This window comes from Chionomys nivalis, chromosome 21 (assembly GCF_950005125.1).
Source record: "Chionomys nivalis chromosome 21, mChiNiv1.1, whole genome shotgun sequence".
NCBI classification, from domain to species: domain Eukaryota; kingdom Metazoa; phylum Chordata; class Mammalia; order Rodentia; family Cricetidae; genus Chionomys; species Chionomys nivalis.
This window is the reverse complement of record NC_080106.1, coordinates 31,690,451-31,707,907: the sequence shown is the minus strand read 5'-3', so window position 1 is coordinate 31,707,907 and position 17,457 is coordinate 31,690,451. Positions and strand designations below refer to the sequence as shown.

Genomic DNA, 17,457 nt, shown 5'->3' with positions numbered 1-17,457 from the left:
GGATCCCTGTCACCAGACTGGGCCAGTGCCTGGTTAAGGACATGAACATCTAGTCCCTAGAGGAGATCTGCCTATTCTCCATGCCCACTAAGAAATCCAAGATTATTGATTTTTCCTGGGTGTATCCCTAAAGGATGAGGTTCTGAAAGACAGAAGCAGACACTGCTGGTCAGTGGACCAAGTTTAAGGCTTTTGTTGCTGTTGGGACTACAATGGCCATGTTGGTCTTGATGTTAAATGCTCCAAACAGGTCACCATTGCCCTCCAAGGGGCCATCACCTTAGCCCAGCTTCCATTATCCTTGTGTGGAGATGCTACAAGATCATCAAGCCCCACATCATCCCACACAAGATGGTAGGCCACTGTGGCTCTGTGCTGGTGTGCCTCATCTGGGGCAGAGGCACTGGCATTCTATCTGCTCCTGTGCCCAAGAAGCTGCTACTGACAGCCTGTTTTGATAACAGCTGCACATCAGCCAGGTGCTGTACTGCCCCCCTGGGCAACTTTGCTACCTTTGATGCCATCTCATAGCTAACCAACCCCTGATCTCATCAAGTCCTCCTTATCAGGAATTCACTGACCATCTTGTGAAAATGCATACCAGAGTCTGCATTCAGAGGACTTGAGTTTTTGTATCAAAAAGATAAAGTGAATTAAATGTAGGGGAAAAAAGTTATTTGAAATCAATTCAGCTTTGTCCAAGATTATTTTGTAAAACTCCTAGACTAGAAAGAGAATAGTTGTAAGAAGAGGGCTAATGGGCAAGGCGGGGTTAGCTGGACTCTTGCATTATGTGGACTCCAGTCTGCTGCTGTTTATTTGGGAACCTGTCATATTTGAAAACCTGGGATTTTTTTTGAGCTGCTGTGTAGTCAAAAGTTACTAGGTTTGAAAAATAATGTTATTGTTGTTGTGTGATGATTTTTACTCTTTTAACTTTTTGAGTGCCTCTCAGCTCCCAAGTAAATCACATACGGAGGCTTATTCTTAGTTATGAATGCCCTGCCTTAGCTTGGCTTGTTTCTTGCCAGCTTTTCTTAAATTATCCCGACTACTTTATGCCTCTGGCCTCCTTTCTCTCTCTCTCTCTCTCTCTCTCTCTCTCTCTCTCTCTCTCTCTCTCTCTCTCTGTATATCTTACTTTCCTTCTTGCTTTGTGGCTGGCAGTGTAGAGCTGGGTGGTTGACCCCTGGTGTCCTCCTCTCCTTGTTCTCTGTCCTCTCAGATTCCTCCTATTATTTATTCTCTCTGCCTGCCAGTCGCACCTATCCTTGCTCCTGCCTCTCTATTAACCATTCATCTCTTTATTAGGACCATCAGGTGTTTTAGAAAGGCACAGTAACACAACTTCACAAAGTTAAATAAATGCAGCATAAATAAAAGTCACATACCTGAAAATAATATTCCCCAACACATTGTCTAGTTTCTAACATCAGTTTGTCAATTATATGGATACTGGTTGCCTGTTCCAAATAAATGTCCTAAAAGTAGCTTTCTTTTTTAACATTGAAAAATAATCTTCATGCCATTAATCCCAGCACTGACAGAGACAGGCGGATCTCTGAGTTTAAGACCAGTTTAGTCTACAGAGTGAGTTTCAAGACAGCCAGGGCTATACATAGAAACCCTGTCTTGAAAAAACAAACAATGGGTGGGCAGTAGTGGCCCAGGCCTTAAATCCTAGCATTTAGGAGACAGAGGCAGGTGGATCTCTGTGAGTTCGAGGCCAGTCTTGTCTACAAAGCAAGTGCCAGGACAGGCTCCAAAGAAAGAAAGATAAAGCAAACAATAACAGCACTAATTTTGAGCTGGCATGCCAGTCCAAGTCTCCCAGCCTAACAAGACCCTGTCTCAAAAAGTCAGTGTCTTTAGTCTTGTCATCTGATTTCTACAACCTCCCCCACCTTTTTTTTTTAGGTATCTTTTTGTTTTTCTTTTCACCGTTTCCATTTCAAAAATGAGAAAAACTGGAACTGAGAAAAGGAAATAAAGAATAGGACCAATGCCGGGCGGTTGTGGCGCACACCTTTAATCCCAGCACTCGGGAGGCAGAGGCAGTCTGATCTCTGTGAGTTCGAGGCCAGCCTGGTCTCTAAAAAGCAAATTCTAGCACAGCCAGGACTGTAACATAGAGAAACTTTGTCTCAAAATGCCAATAAAAGAAAAAAGAAAAAGACTAAGACTAATTCCTATTTTACAAAAGATTTTTACTTTCTTTCTAAAAATGAGGAGAATCTGCAAGGATTGTCCTGTCTCCTCATTTGAAAGTGATAAAGCAGGCCAGAAATAAAGAAATCAGGGATTTTAAAATAAAGATATCTTTTCTATATATTTTTCTATTGGAATTTTCTAGTAGTCATACTAGCAACAATAACACTTATTTTTTTTTTTAATGATCAGTAAAGCTTGTGGCTAAAACTGTTTCTGTCCTAGAGTTGTAGATACTTGACACCTCAAATTAAGACTAAAAATTTTTAGTTTCTTGCCCTCTACTTTGCAACAGGCTTTTGGCTTTTTAGATTTATTCTCTCTCTCTCTCTCTCTCTCTCTCTCTCTCTCTCTCTCTCTCTCTCTCTCTCTCTCTCTCTGTGTGTGTGTGTGAATATGCACACTCATGCTTGTGTATTTGGAGGCCAGAGGAAGACATCAGATCTCCTGCAGCTAGAGTTAAAGTCAGTTGTGAGTCATCCAACATGGTTGCTAGAAACCAAACTCAGATCCTCTGCAAGAAAAAGAATGCTTTTAACCTCTGAGCCACAATTTTGACTTTTTTTTTTTTAAAGCAACAATTATTTTTCCTGATCCAAGAACTAACTCAGCTAGAATCCCAGTTAGAAATCTGTTGAAGTCAGACAGGAAGTCTTTTTTCAAATGTAAGCTTTTTGTTACCATGACATTATTCTGATGATCATTCACCTTTTCACTTGTATAGACAGCCTGCAGTTTTATGGCAATAAATTATTGTGCAGCTAACACCTGTTTATAAAGATTTGAGGTCTTTATAGCACCTTTATTGTAACTCTTCTGCGTGGGTTTCAGTCTCAAGCAAATAAAGTATTGACTCAGATATGGAATATTAAAATGAGAAACTTTAGGATAGTTCTTTGGTCACCTACAGGATAATTTGTCTTGTTTTGTGTTATTTTTGATGGAGCATTTTGAGGACTAACAGTACAGTTTGATTTATCTAAAATATCTTTTTCCTTCTTATGAGCATCCAACAGGATAAGTCTTTCACACACTCTCCCATTTAAAAATGAAGAAAAACCATGATGGCGCACGTCTGTAATCCCAGCACTCAGAAGACAGAGGCAGGCGGATCTCTGAGTTTCAGGCCAGCCTGGTCTACAGAGTGAGTTCCAGGACAGTCAGGGCCACACAGAGAAACCCTGTCTCAGAGAAAGGGGGGGAAAGAAAAAGGAATAACTTGGAAGCCTGTTGGGAGCTTCCAGACTCTAAAATAGTAGAAAATAGACTGTGGGGCAATGCTGAAATCTAGAAAAAGAAGTTAAACAGTATTTGGGGAGGCTGGTCTGTCTAGAATGCAGCAACACTGTTGTCACAAATAAGCCCTACCCATCCCCCTGGGGTAGTGGGGGGCGTCTGATGGGAAGGACCCGCCAGAGCCTAGTGAATTTTAGTCTGCTTGCAGAGCAAGAATCAGGACACTATCTCCTAAGATGCTGAATAATAGAAAGGTTTGGGGATGTTTCACATCAGGAAAAAAAAGGCTTTCCTCTTACAGTGGAAAGGATTCATACTGTTTCATCAATGATAAGCTATAATAAACATTTTTAAAATTGCTTCTATTGCTATAATATACATGACTAAGAAACAAGAAATTTAAGAATACCAGAATATCAAGCTAGCTACCCTATTCTCCTAGGGATCTGACATTGCCAATGAAAACCAATGTTAATCCTACTAGAAATGTTTTTAAGATGAAAGAACTTACTCTAAGATGTAAGTTCATTAGACATCTACTTCTTAGCTCTGCAGAAGCTAAGACTAAAATTGAATCAGTTTCCCCTTGTCCTGTAGCTTCACCCAGAGGATCTTGCCAGGTGTTGGCTTGATCAAATGTTTTGTCAAAGACTTCCTAGGTCATAGAAAGTAAAGATGGATGGGGCCAGCGAGATGGCTCGCAGTGAAAGGCTCTTGTTGCCAGTTCTAAAGATTTGAGTTCAGTCCTGGAACCCACTTGATGGAAAGTGAGAACCAACACACACGCACTTAAAAAAAGAAAATAAAGGTAGTGGAAAATTGTTTGCATTTGCCTGTTTCCAGCACTCAAATTTAGTGGTTTTGTTTGTTTTGTTTCGGTTGATGTTTTTGGAGCTGAGGTCTAAGTTCCCCGGGCCTCTTTCTTGCTAAGTGTGTAGATTTTTACTTACTGATTTGTTGCACCTCAGGAAGAGTTAGCAAGTTGTTGCTTGTAGCATGCTAAATTTCTGCTCTGCAAAACAATTAGGTCAAGTTCATCTAACTTTTACTTACTTATTTATTTATTTATTTATTTATTTATTTATTTATTTATTTATTTTTGGTTTTTCGAGGGGGTTTCTCTATCTAGCTTTGGAGCCTGTCCTAGAACTCATTCTGTAGACCAGGCTGGCCTTGAACTCTCAAAGAACCACCTGCCTTTGTCTCCCAAGTGATGGGATTAAAAGCGTGTATCCAGCTTAACTTTTTTTATGAGTACTGGGATTAAAGACACCACCACACTGGGCTACTTAACTTTTCAATGTTCTGCATAGTGTGCATCAAGTACTAATTCTAATTCAGATATTCATTATATTATAGTTAGGCAGTTTGTCAGAACTCTCTCCTGTCTATATCCTGACTACACTCTTTATCACATAGAACAAACAGGCTAGCGGGACCTAAGGTTTGTGTTTAATCATGTTTCATTCCCTTTAACTCTGTTCCTCACCATTGGTGCTTAAAGATGACAGTTGTTTGACTTGCTTCTGTCTCCTCCACTTCTTTCATACTTCTATTTCTAATTATTTCTTCCCTTTGAAAACTGTTCTTATGTGGACTGGAGTTTGGTTCCTAGCACCCATGTTAGGTAGCCTATAACCACTATATGCAGGAAATCTGAGGCCCCCTTCTGACCTCTACAGGTATGCATGCATGCATACATACATACATGCATGCAAGCATGCATATATACACACATACACAAATAAAAATGAATTTTTAAAAAATATTCTTGTTATAATTGACTTATTTTTTTAGACAGGAGCAGTATGCATGCTTCATGGCATGCATGTGAAGGTTGGAGGACAACTTCCTGGAGACTGTTCTCTCCTCACATTTTAGGTTCCAGAGAGCAAACTCAAGTTGCCAGGCTTGACAACCAGTGCCTTTATTCACTGAACCATCTCCCTGTCCCTGTTTATTTTTCTTGTTTGTTTGTTTATGGGCAAGCACTGAAATTAAGATCTCACTCACAACCACTTCTGGGCAGCACACTTGTGCAAGTGAGGTGCAGGACCTTCTCTCCCAGTAGGGGTAAAATGAGGGTAGGTATCAGAGTCAGCAGGATATCCAAGAGGAGCCCCAGTAAGAGCCCATTATCAGTAATCTAGCAGAAGCCAGAGGCCTGGAACCAGACCAATGACTATTAGCAATGAACTCTTACAAGTGAAGATGAATGGGCTAAAGGGTAAGCTGTGACTCACAGAGGAACATGACAGCTGCCACAATGGTACTCTTTTTGTCTTGTTTGGTTTGGTTTGGTTTGGTTTTGGTTTTCTTTTAAATTTTGCTTTGTTTTTAGTGGTGAGATTGCAAGGGCAAAGGGTAGGTGCAAGGGGATGGGAGATAAGTAGGATCAGGTGGATGATGTAAAATCAACAAAGAATCAATAAAAGTTAAAATAATAATAAAAATAAAAATAAAGATCTCACTCACCCTTTTCGTTTGTTGAGACAAGGTCTCATGAACCCTCCTAACCCTGCCTCTGCCTCCTAAATCCTGGTATTTATAGGTGTGCCTGGCTCCCATTCACCCTTGTATATTAATTCTGGGCAATAATTGAAAGGTAACAAGCAAAGCCTGGCAGTGGTGGCACAAACCTTTAATCCCATCACTTGGAGGCAGAGGCAGGTGGATCTCTGTGAGTTTGAGGCCAGCCTGGTCTGCAGAGCAAGTTCCAGGACAGGCTCTAAAGCTACAGAGAAACCCTGTTGGGGGGGAGGTGGGGGAGATAGCAAGTAATAAAAGAAATTGATTGTTGAGAACCTATAAAATTTTCAAATTGGACTGTTATCAAAATAGTTTTGAGCTAAGTACTCATTATTTTTCATTCATAAAATCTGAGGATGTGGGCATTTTTTGAATCTACCACATTCAGGAAAGTTCGCTTGGCCACAGGGAAGTGGCAAGTCTATAGATCTTGTAAGTTTAAATTCAAACTAAAATTTGCTTTTCTTAGAACTAGTCTACAAGGAAGCTGACTACCCTTCAGGAGGCTGTTTCCTTTTTCAGGAATGGTCTAAGAACTAGCCTGACTACAGGTGTGAGAGTGCCTGCAGCAAAGGAAGCACTGGGCAGATCTGTGTTGGTGGAACTGGTATCTGTTTACTTGGAACTAGGCTTCTCTGTAATTTGATATCTTCCAAGTACCATAGGCTTTCTCTTCATCCAGAAAAGCTTAGGATGCTACCTACTAGGTCTCCCCATGTTAGAGTAGGTAGAGTCTTGTTAATCTTCTGGGCCTTGTCTCTCTTCAGGAAGGATACGGCATTGGGGACGATGAGTATTCCTGTGCCTATGATGGCTGCCGGCAGCTGATTTGGTACAATGCCAGAAGTAAGCCTCATGTGCACCCGTGCTGGAAGGAAGGTATTCATTCTTCACCTTGAATTTGTCACCTGGGTTAGGACAGCTAGTTTTCAGCAGGCATTCACTGTGGTAGGCTTTAAATATCTTCATAGGAGACTTAGAGTCAATATCACTGTCATGACTGTGAAAGGTATTCCCTTATAGACTTTACCTGTTGTGGCAACCCTTCTGAAGCAAAAGCATTTCAGAATATTAAATTCTTAGGAGCTGTGCCAGGCGGTGGTGGCACACGCCTTTAATCCCAGCACTCGGGAGGCAGAGGGAGGCTGAACTCTGTGAGTTCGAGGCCAGCCTGGTCTAGAAGAGCTAGTTCCAGGACAGGAACCAAAAAGCTACGGAGAAACCCTGTCTCGAAAATATAAATAAATAAATAAATAAATAAATAAATAAATAAATTCTTAGGAGCTGTAGAAATGGCTCACATGTAGAAACATGTGCTGCTTTTCCAGAGGATCTGAGGTCAGTTTCCAGCACCCTGCCTGTAACTCCAGCTCCAGGAGAATCTAATACTTTCTAGCATCCATGGGCACATACACTCGTGTGCACATAAAATACATGCACTTCTGTCTTCATCAGTGTTCTATTACTGTGAAGAGACAACCATGTGCTGGGCGGTGGTGGCACACACCTTTAATACCAGCGCTTGGGAGGCAGAAGCAAGTGAATCTATGTGAGGCCAGCCTGGTCTACAGAGCGAGTGCCAGGACAGGCTCCACAGCTGAGAAACCCTGTCTCAAAAAAACAAAAAACAACAACAAAAATCTCTTAAAAAATAATACAAAATTAGAAAAAAAGATATGGTGGCACACGCCTTTAATCCCAGCACTTGGGAGGCAGAGGCAGGCGGATCTCTGTGAGTTCGAGACCAGCCTGGTCTACAAGAGCTAGTTCCAGGACAGGCTCCAAAGCCACAGAGAAACCCTGTCTCGAAAAGCCAAAAAAAAAAAAAAAGATACGTAATTCTTACTGGAAAAAAAACCCACCCTCCCTACAGTCAGTTAGTTTTTAGATAGTTTCACTCTGCCGTGCATGCAACCCTAGAAGTCACTCTGTCATGGTCTGGCCTCAGCCTCCCAAGTGCTTAGATTACAGGTGTGAATCACTATTGCCACCTACTCTTACAGTAAAGAAAGTGCTGTTTGTAACTCAATGTAGAGCAATTGCCTACTAACCATGAGGCCCTATGTTTGCTGTCCCGTACACACACACACACACACACATACACACACACACACACGCATATTACTGGGATGTCTAGTTTCCTCTTTGTGTTTGTATTTCGAATTAAAGGGACTGTGGATATGTTAAGGACACTGGAATTGTTGTGATACTAACATGAGGATATTTTCAGAGATTATGTGGCTATTAGGTTTTTGGTAGTCAGAGGCTATGCTGTAAGTAGGGTCATTAGGAAATTGTTTCATACGTAAGTAAGGAACAGAGCCTATTTATTCTCAGAATTGGAGCTAGTTAAGAAAAATAGCCTACCTCTTTCTCCATGCATCCTTTTCTCATTTTCATACACTAATCAACATTATAAACTGAAATGTCAAGCATGCTAAGAAAGCAGGGATTTGACCACTCACATAGAACTAAATTGATAGTGTGGAAAAGGGAATGAATGAATCTGAAAAACTAGAAGGATACTCAGGGTTTTTTGTTTTTGGTTTGTCTTGGTTTTTGTTTGTTTGTTTTTTGAGACAGTCTCTCTACATAGTCCTGGCTGTCCTGGAACTTGCTCTGTGGACCAGGTTGGCCTCGAATTCACAGAGATCCAACTACCTCTGCCTCCCGAGTGCTGGGATTAAAAGTGTGCACTACCATGCTTAGCCTAGGCACCTAGATTTTTGAAGGCTTGTATACCTTATGCGTTTGATAGAGGCACTGTCTTCAGAACTTTTGTTTTCAAGGTAGGGCTCACTGTTTAGTTCTTCTTGGCCTGGCATTTGAACCTGGAGCAGTCCTCCTGCTTTTGCTTCCCAAATGCCGGGGTTAAAGGTGTGTGCCACTGTGCCTGACTTCTTGAAAGCTGTCTTTTTTTTATTAAGAAAATATTTCTGAATACATTTATTATTTTAAAATTTGAAAACCAAAAAAGTGTAAAGCAATTTTAATTCCTCTCTTCATCTCCCTCTCCTTTTCCTTCTACACACACACACACACACATTTTAATTAGGGTTTCTATTGCTATGATAGAATACCATGGCCAAAATCAAAATCAACTTGGGGAAGAAAGGGTTTATTTCATCTTCTCCTTCCAGCATACAGTCCACCACTGAGGAGCCTGGAAATAGAACTAAGGCAAAAGCCGTGGAGGAATGCTGCTTACTGGTTTGCTCAGTAGCTTTTCTATACACCCCTTACCACCACTCACAAAGGGCCCTCCTACATTAAAGAAAATGCCCTATAGACCTGCCTACAGGCAAGTCCAATGTGGGCTGCTTTCTCTAATGAGGTTCTGCTTCCCAGAAAATTCCTAGTTTGTGTCAAGTTGACAGAATATAAACCAACTAGGACATATACATACATAAAAATGTGTGTAAATAAACATATAAATGTATGTGGGTGTTTTGCATACATGTATGTTTGTACACCATATGTCTTCCTCGTGCCCACGGAGGTCAGAAGGGAACTGGAGTTACAGATGGCCATGAACTACCATGTGGGTGCTGTGATTCATACTCAGGTCCTTTGGAAGAACATCCAGTGCCCTTAACTGCTGAGCCATCTCTACAGCTCTAGAGGTTTTTTTTGTTTTTTTTTTTAGCACTAAAAATTGGTATGTATTTATTTTCCACTATTATGCTTCATTTCCTGAACAAGTTTCTAGGTTATGAAAAATAACACTATTAGTGCTGGCGCTGTAGCTCAGGTGGTAGAGAGCTTGTCTGTCACGAATGGAGGCCCTCGGTTCAGTCTCTAGCACTGAGATATCTGGGTACAGTGGTATAACCAGTAATCCCCAGGACTTATGAGATGGAGGCAGTAGGGTCAAAAGTTAAAGATTATTCTCAGCTACATACCAAATTCAAGGCCAGAAGAACACAAAGCATGATTGGCTTATCATGGTGGGATGTACCTATAATCCTAACATTCAGGAGGCTGAAGCAGGAGGATTTCACATTTGAGACCATCTTGGGCTACATAGCCAGTTTGAGACTAGCTAAGGCCGCATACAAAGATCCTGTCTCAGAAAATCCAAAAACAAACAATAAAATAATGTTTAATGCTTTCAGTATTTTATTATAAACTAGAACAAAAAATGAGATCTCACTTTAAAAGAATGTATGCTTCAAAACAAAGACATTTTTGTAGTTGTTATCTAGGGCATTTTAAATCTTGCCCAAGAGACAAATCAGCACATAATTTTATCTTACCCAGCATGTACATTTTTTTCACATTTTAGCCTCTTGAAATTGGGATGCATCTTACACAGTTGATTGCTTGTTATGGTTTAGTGGAAGCACAGCAAACAAAGATAAGCATGTTGAATATGTGGCAGCTTAGTACAGGGCCATTGAGGCTCTTGAGGGATCTGGAGCCTAACAGTGTTTGGTTTATCTTCTAGGCGACACAGTAGGGTTTCTGTTAGACTTGAATGAAAAGCAAATGATCTTCTTTCTAAATGGCAACCAGCTGCCTCCTGAGAAGCAAGTCTTTTCATCCACCGTGTAAGTAGCTCTTTTCAGTCAAAGATTGAGTAGATTCATGGAATGTACTTTTCTCAAGAATAAAAAAAAAAAAAAGAACACCTTTGTTCGTTTATCTAAGCAATTATGAGAAATGGATTTATTTTAATTATTTAGAGCTCCATTTGATATGTCCTCCGTGTCCAAGAGTTTGATACAGAAAGATAAAGGTGTTTCCCCTGGCTCACAGGCCTGTCCTGCTCCCTTCTCCCAGAATGACTGACTCACCCTGACTTGGTCTTATAAATCCTGTTGACCTCTGTGCTCATTTTTATTTGTAGATCTGGATTCTTTGCTGCGGCTAGTTTCATGTCATATCAACAATGTGAGTTCAATTTTGGAGCAAAACCATTCAAATACCCACCATCTATGAAATTTAGCACTTTTAATGATTACGCCTTCCTATCAGCTGAAGAAAAGATCATTTTGCCAAGGTAAGAGTCTGCCCAGGCTCTTTCCAGACTGTGTGCTTCTCAAGGAAAATCATAACAGCTTATGGGAGATTTTTTTCAGCATTGAACAAGTAACTTTGAACAAATAATCTCACTGAAAAGGTTAATTTCTGAGAAATATAGATTAGTAAAACAGATCCTAGGAAGTTACATATAAACAAGTACTGACCAGAAGGTAGTGTAAAATTTATTTGAAAACAAAAATTAAAAGCTTTGTCTGACAAAAGCAGGTGGTTTCACAAGAGTTCTCACTATCAAATTGTAAATGATAGCTTCATTATTATTTAAAGCAGCAGTTCTCAATCTGGGCATCAAATGATCCTTTTATAGGGGTTACCTAACACCCATAAAACATAGGTATTTACATTACAGTTCATAACAATAGCAAAATTACAGGTATGAAGTAGCATTGAAAATAATTTTATAGTTGAGGGTCATCACAACATGAACTGTATTAAAGGGTCGAAGCTTTAGGAAGGTTGAAAACCACTGATTTAAAGTATTATAGAGCCCAAAGAAAAAGAAGGAACATGTCCACATTCTTTTTATGAGTTAAATAATGTTGATGTAAAAGTCAGAAAAGGACTGGTATGGTGGCTCCTACTTTTAATCTCACCACTGGAGAGACAGAGGTAGGAAAATCATTGTGAGATTGAAGCTACCATGGTCTCAGAAAAGAGAGAGCCTGTCTCAAAAAGAAAAAATAAATAAATGAAATAAAAATCAGAAAAATAGAACACATTCACACACATACACAAAAATGCCAACTAACTTCACTGGAATATCTGTATAAAAATCCTTAATATTGGAAAATCAGTACATCTATTAACAGACTTGATTTATTGAAAGCCACTTCTTGGGGTGTAAACTGCATAACAAACATGCTAATACTGTTCTACAGCCATGAGCACACAAAAAGCTGTCTGAGGTAACATTGCCCTTATTTGACAGAAACTGACATTGACCTTATCTCCTGAATGAATGCCTGCTTATCTTCCTTATAAAATGATTGTAGTCTGTTCCTTCAGCTAGGGAGATAGTCCAGCTGCTTCCTGGTAATTACTGCTTATTGAAGCCTGTTATACAGTGTGAACCAAAGTTTATCATTTTTTTAAACAGGGCAGCTATCTGGGTCAGTATGAGGCAGGGGACTCATATTACTCGTGTTATATCAATAAGATAGTCTCTCAGCAGTCAAGGAGACTATACTGGCCAGGACATAGCTTGTGTTAAACCATATGCAATACCCATAAATGTAACTGTAATGCAGTGAAATCCTGGCTTCTGTTTTGAAGCACAACATAGCTGTAAGCAGCCTCTTTCTTTACCTTACACCACATCTCAGTGACCCAGCAGTTTCAGGTGAATAGAACATGTCTCATTAGGGGCAGCAAAGCCTTGGCAGTACTCTAAGAACACAAAGACCACTTAGTGTATTCAGGCATCTGAGGTTTTTGTCCCTTAGAGCTTCTGTGCAGTTTGTCTTGATGCGACAGAGATTGTGAACTTTAGTTGCTCTCGGTGAAAATTTGAGGTGACACCTCCCTCCTGACATACCTCAGTCTTTTGTTTGCCTGCTTTTCCTGGAGTGAGACTCATCATTGACCTGAAGGGCACAGCTGATCCATCTATGAGTTCCCCTGCTTCTTCAGGGTTAAACTTCCCAGAATAGGGGTGGAAAGTCATCTTTTATGGCCGGTTTATGCTTATCAACTTGGCAACTGAATATTCATATAACACTCAGAGTTTCTCCTATCTTGAATAAGAACAACAGGTTACAAGTTAGTTCAGTTTCATTCTGAATCTAGACTTTGTTGTCTCTGACAATGACACAAAGTTTTTGACACAGGCTTTGCGGTGCAGACCTATACTCCGAGCTACTACAGAAGCTGAAATAGGAGGATTGCAACTACCACCTGGAATTTTGTTGTTTATGTTTATTCTCTGTATTTTATTAACCTCTTTATTATGCTAAATTTAAATACATACAAAATAGTAAAAGAATCGCATAGTGAAGCCCTTGCTTTTCCTGTGCTCTTCCCACATCATCTGTTAGTAACCCCATTTCCATTCCAGCTTCTGTCACTACTCACTGTTCAGACAGCACGGCTCATTTCCCCCATGCCCTCACATGTCTGCTAAGATTTACTTAATGAGGCCCTCCTTGACTGCCATTCTAACCCCTATGTCTCTCATACCTGTAAGCATTCTTTTTCCTCTTTCCCAGTTTATTTTCTGTCATGCTACTCATCAGCATTTAACATAGTTTTTAGTTGTCTCCCCCACTGCCACTCTAGAGCATGGGCTCCATAGAAACAGTTACTTCTTTTTGTATTTGTGGTTGCTATTTTTTTCACCCTGTATGCTCTAGAGCCCAGGCTTCCCAAATGCTGATTCTAGCTGTGTGCCACCATGCCTAGCTAAGGATACTTATTTGATCTCCTGCTCACTGCTGTGCTGAATTGTCATGATTTGGGTTAGTGACAGGCACATAGCAAGCCCATAAGTGAACTTGAGAAGAGCAGTTCTCCTGTCTGCTTTCCTGCCCATGCTGAATGGAAGTGTACTGGAAGAGTTCAAATCTAAGGTGTCTAAACTTGCAGGGAGTTTACATGTCATAAATCCCTTGTGCGAAAACTGTGGGTGTTTTCCCTGGGAAAGCTGTGTTCTTTTCACCAAATTCTCAATATATGTTACTTAAACCATTGAAATTTGCTGGTAAAAGAATACTGGATTTAGACCAAAGGATTTGAATTTGGTTTTGTTTTGTTTTGTTTTTCAAGACAAGGTTTCTCTGTGTGTTATAGTCCTAGCTCTTGTAGACCAGAGTGACCTCGAACACACAGAGGCCACTACCTGCCTCTACCTCCTGAGTGCTGGGATTAAAGGCGTGTGCCACCACCACCCAGCCAAATTTGATTTCTGCTTATCAAGTTTTATGTAAATCATCTCATAGAACTTTAGTTTTTTTATCTGTAAAATGACGCTCTAGCCTCCTTCACTTGCTAAGGCTGAGATGTGTGAAAACTTTACTGAACAAAAATTGTGGAGTATATTTTCCCTGGGTAAGGCTTTTTGTGAGCATGTCATGTGGCCCATGCTGACTGACTCCTTGTTAACAAAATGAATTTCCTATTGCTTTATCTGCTCAGGCACAGGCGCCTCGCTCTGCTGAAACAAGTCAGTATTCGAGAGAACTGCTGTTCACTCTGTTGTGATGAGGTAGCAGACACACAGCTGAAGCCGTGTGGACACAGGTGAGAGGAGCTGCTTCTTGGATCTTTCATACATCACATTCAGCAACATTTCATACGGCTCTTGAGTGACTTCTGGGGTTTTAGCAGATCCATAGCTGTTCTCCAGGGTTGTTAGATTATCAGGACTATAGTGAACTGAATGAGGAATTAAATTGCCAAGGACAAGCTATTTGATATGAAAGTTATTCAGATAAACACATATACAAATAGATTGGGTGGCGAGGGAGAGGGGTGTTCAAGACAGGGTTTCTTTGTGTAGCTTTGGCTGTCCTGGAACTTGCTCTGTAGACCAGGCTGACCTTGAACTCACAGAGATCCTCCTGCCTAATCCCTAATCCAAATACTGGGATTAATGGCATCTGCTACTAAGCCTGGTTTAAGTTTTTTATGTAATTTTGGCTTTACAAAATGTGAAAGGGTAATGTTGTCTGTGAGCTTCTTGGGACATCACTTATAGGTTACCTCCTCACCAGCTTTTTACACTCCTAGCCATTAAAAAAGCGCAGCTCCCATGCCATCTCAGCCAATCAGCTCTGTAAAAAGAATTTCCAGGACACTTGGATCCTGTAGGACAGTGTCTTAGCATCACCAGAGCAGCAAATGAGCCGGTCTTTCCTGAAAAAGTCATCCCGACTAAAATCAGGAAGATGTGAGTAGTATACTCAGCCTGTGGGCAGCACTCTTGCTGACAATACACGCTTCTTGTGTCCATCACAATTCGACACCTGGTGTTTTTGACAAATCTGTAGTCACCTTATTGCCCAGGTGTCTTGACCCTAGAATTATGAACCACAGTTTGCCGTCACAGGAGTGACTCAGCCTGGATCATTGACCAGGGTCTTCTGAAACATGTTGTTACCTAATAGGTTGTTAGAATGCATGCACTGTGTTTCTTTTCACCCTTAGCTATGAAGTTTCTCTGCTGTTGCCCAGAAGTGCTAAGATTGAACACCTTTGCAGGATTTAGTTATCAGGGCCTTACAGGCAGATACAGAATTTAAAGGTCTGATACCCTTTTCCATCTTTGTTTCCAAATAAAAGGATCTGATCTTCATCTGTGAGCCCTTTGACCTTTCCTATGTGTTTTTGTTTTTGTTTTGGTTTGGTTTTCGTTTTTCGAGGCAGGGTTTTTCTGTGGCTTTGGTTCCTGTCCTGCAACTAGTTCTTGTAAAACAGGCTGGCCTCAAACTCACAGAGACCTGCCTGCCTCTGCCTACCGAGTGCTGGGATTAAAGGCATGCGCCACCACCGCACAGCAAACACAGTTTTTTTGTTTCAGTTTTTTGGTTGTTTTTTTTTTTTGTTTTGTTTTTTGGTTTTTCGAGACAGGGTTTCTCTGTGGTTTTGGAGCCTGTCCTGGAACTAGCTCTGTAGACTAGGCTGGTCTCGAACTCACAGAGATCCGCCTGCCTCTACCTCCCGAGTGCTGGGATTTTGTTTCAGTTTTTGAGACAGGGTTTCTCTGTAGTTTTGGAGCCTGTCCTGGAACTAGCTCTTGTAGACCAGGCTGGCCTCGAACTCAGAGAGCTGCCTGTTTCTGCCTCCCAAGCGCTGGGATTAAAGGCTTTTCTTTTTTTTTTTTTATGATTTATTTAACTTTATTTTATGTGCATTGGTGTGAAGGTGTCAGATCTTGTGGAACTGCATTTTCAGACAGTTGTGAGCTGCCATGTGGGTGCTGGGAATTGAACCCGGGTCCTCTGGAAGAGCAATCAGTGCTCTTAACCGCTGAGCCATATCTCCAACCCCCGGATTAAAGGCTTTTCTATGGTGTCTTAAACACAACTAAGGACTCATTGATGAGGACTAGTGTGTAAAAACTTAGAACTAATTACCCTGAATATGTGGTCATAGTTTCTACAACAGAGTTGGAAAGAAATTTAAAAGAATTACAAGAATACTGTATCTTAGAGTTTTTTGAGGGCGATAGTAAAGAAAAGAAATCAGGATAAAATAAATGATGAGACCTAGAAGAGGCTGAAAATGAAATCACTCCTCTTGTTGTAGCAAATGGTGTGGTTATGGAGTCGGCCTTTGCCTTCCTCCCAAAGGCACTAAACCTGGATAGTTTTACTGATGAGTTTTTCATAATTTTCAGGGCAGAGTAGTTCAAATCTATCTAAACTTCTCTCAATCACAGGTAAAATAAATCTACTACTATTTTTACAAAATCTGCAGGGCAAACACACTAAAAATCAAAAAAGAAAACACATGGTGGCTCACAACCACCTACAGTTCTAGAAGATCCCATGCCTTCTGACCTCTGAGGGCACCAGTGGTGCACAGGAATATGGACATACAAGTGAAACACTCAAAAAATTAATAAATTAAGAATAGATAAAAAATTTTCTTAGATAATCTGAAATATGTTTTTTGGCTAAATGCTAACTTAGCACCTTTTAATGTTAATGTTTGGGCAGTGCAAGGGTAGAACTCAGACCCTCACACATGATGGGCAGGTGCTAGACCACTGTGCAACGTCTAACATGTTTCTTATTTCTTTTTTCTTTTGAAAATTGTGTTTGTTTTTGAGATGAGGTCTTGCTGTAGAGCCCAAGATGCTCTGCCTCAGCTTCACAAGTGCTGGCACTGTAGATATGACCACACACTAACTAGCATCTTTTTAATGGCGACATGATGGAAGCATTCTAAGATGTTGGGGACAAGACAAAGATACTTGTTGGTACTACTTTGATTTACCACATAATCCAGCACCTCTTCTTGCTCTGTGCATAAGTACCAACCTCTTTATAGATCCATTTGAAAGTACTTTTTATATTGGCTTGGGAAACAAGCAGAAACTAAGAATGCAGCCAAGAAGTGTGTCATGCTTCTATAAAGAAAAGCTAGGAGGGCTGGAGCTCTAAAGGGTCCAGGTCCAATTTCCAGCTCCCACATGGAAGCTCATAACCATATGTAACTCTAGTTCCAGGGGATCCAGTGCCTTCTTCTGGCCTCTGCAGGTGCCGCACACAGTACACATACACAAAAAAATTTTTAATTTTTTTTATTGAGCTATACATTTTTCTCTGCTTCCCTCCCTTCCTCTCTCCTCCCACACAAAATATTTTTAAAAACTGAAAATCTAGGGGCTAGAGATGGTTCAATGATTAAGGGCACTGGCTGCTCTTCAGAGGTCCTGAGTTCAATTCCCTACAACCATATAGTGATTCACAACCATCTGTAATGAGTTCTAGTACCCTCTTC

General features: G+C 40.6%; 1 protein-coding gene across 1 annotated transcript in view; it reads left to right on the top strand.

The window, feature by feature from the left end:
* The window catches only part of Rspry1 (ring finger and SPRY domain containing 1), a 55,791-nt gene that overhangs the window by 33,336 nt on the left and 4,998 nt on the right, over positions 1 to 17,457 (top strand). Inside the window, exons 11-14 of the mRNA XM_057753734.1 lie at positions 6,741 to 6,852; positions 10,421 to 10,523; positions 10,823 to 10,975; positions 14,146 to 14,250. Of these exons, the coding sequence (XP_057609717.1) occupies positions 6,741 to 6,852; positions 10,421 to 10,523; positions 10,823 to 10,975; positions 14,146 to 14,250 (473 nt within the window). The remainder of the gene's footprint in view (positions 1 to 6,740; positions 6,853 to 10,420; positions 10,524 to 10,822; positions 10,976 to 14,145; positions 14,251 to 17,457) is intronic.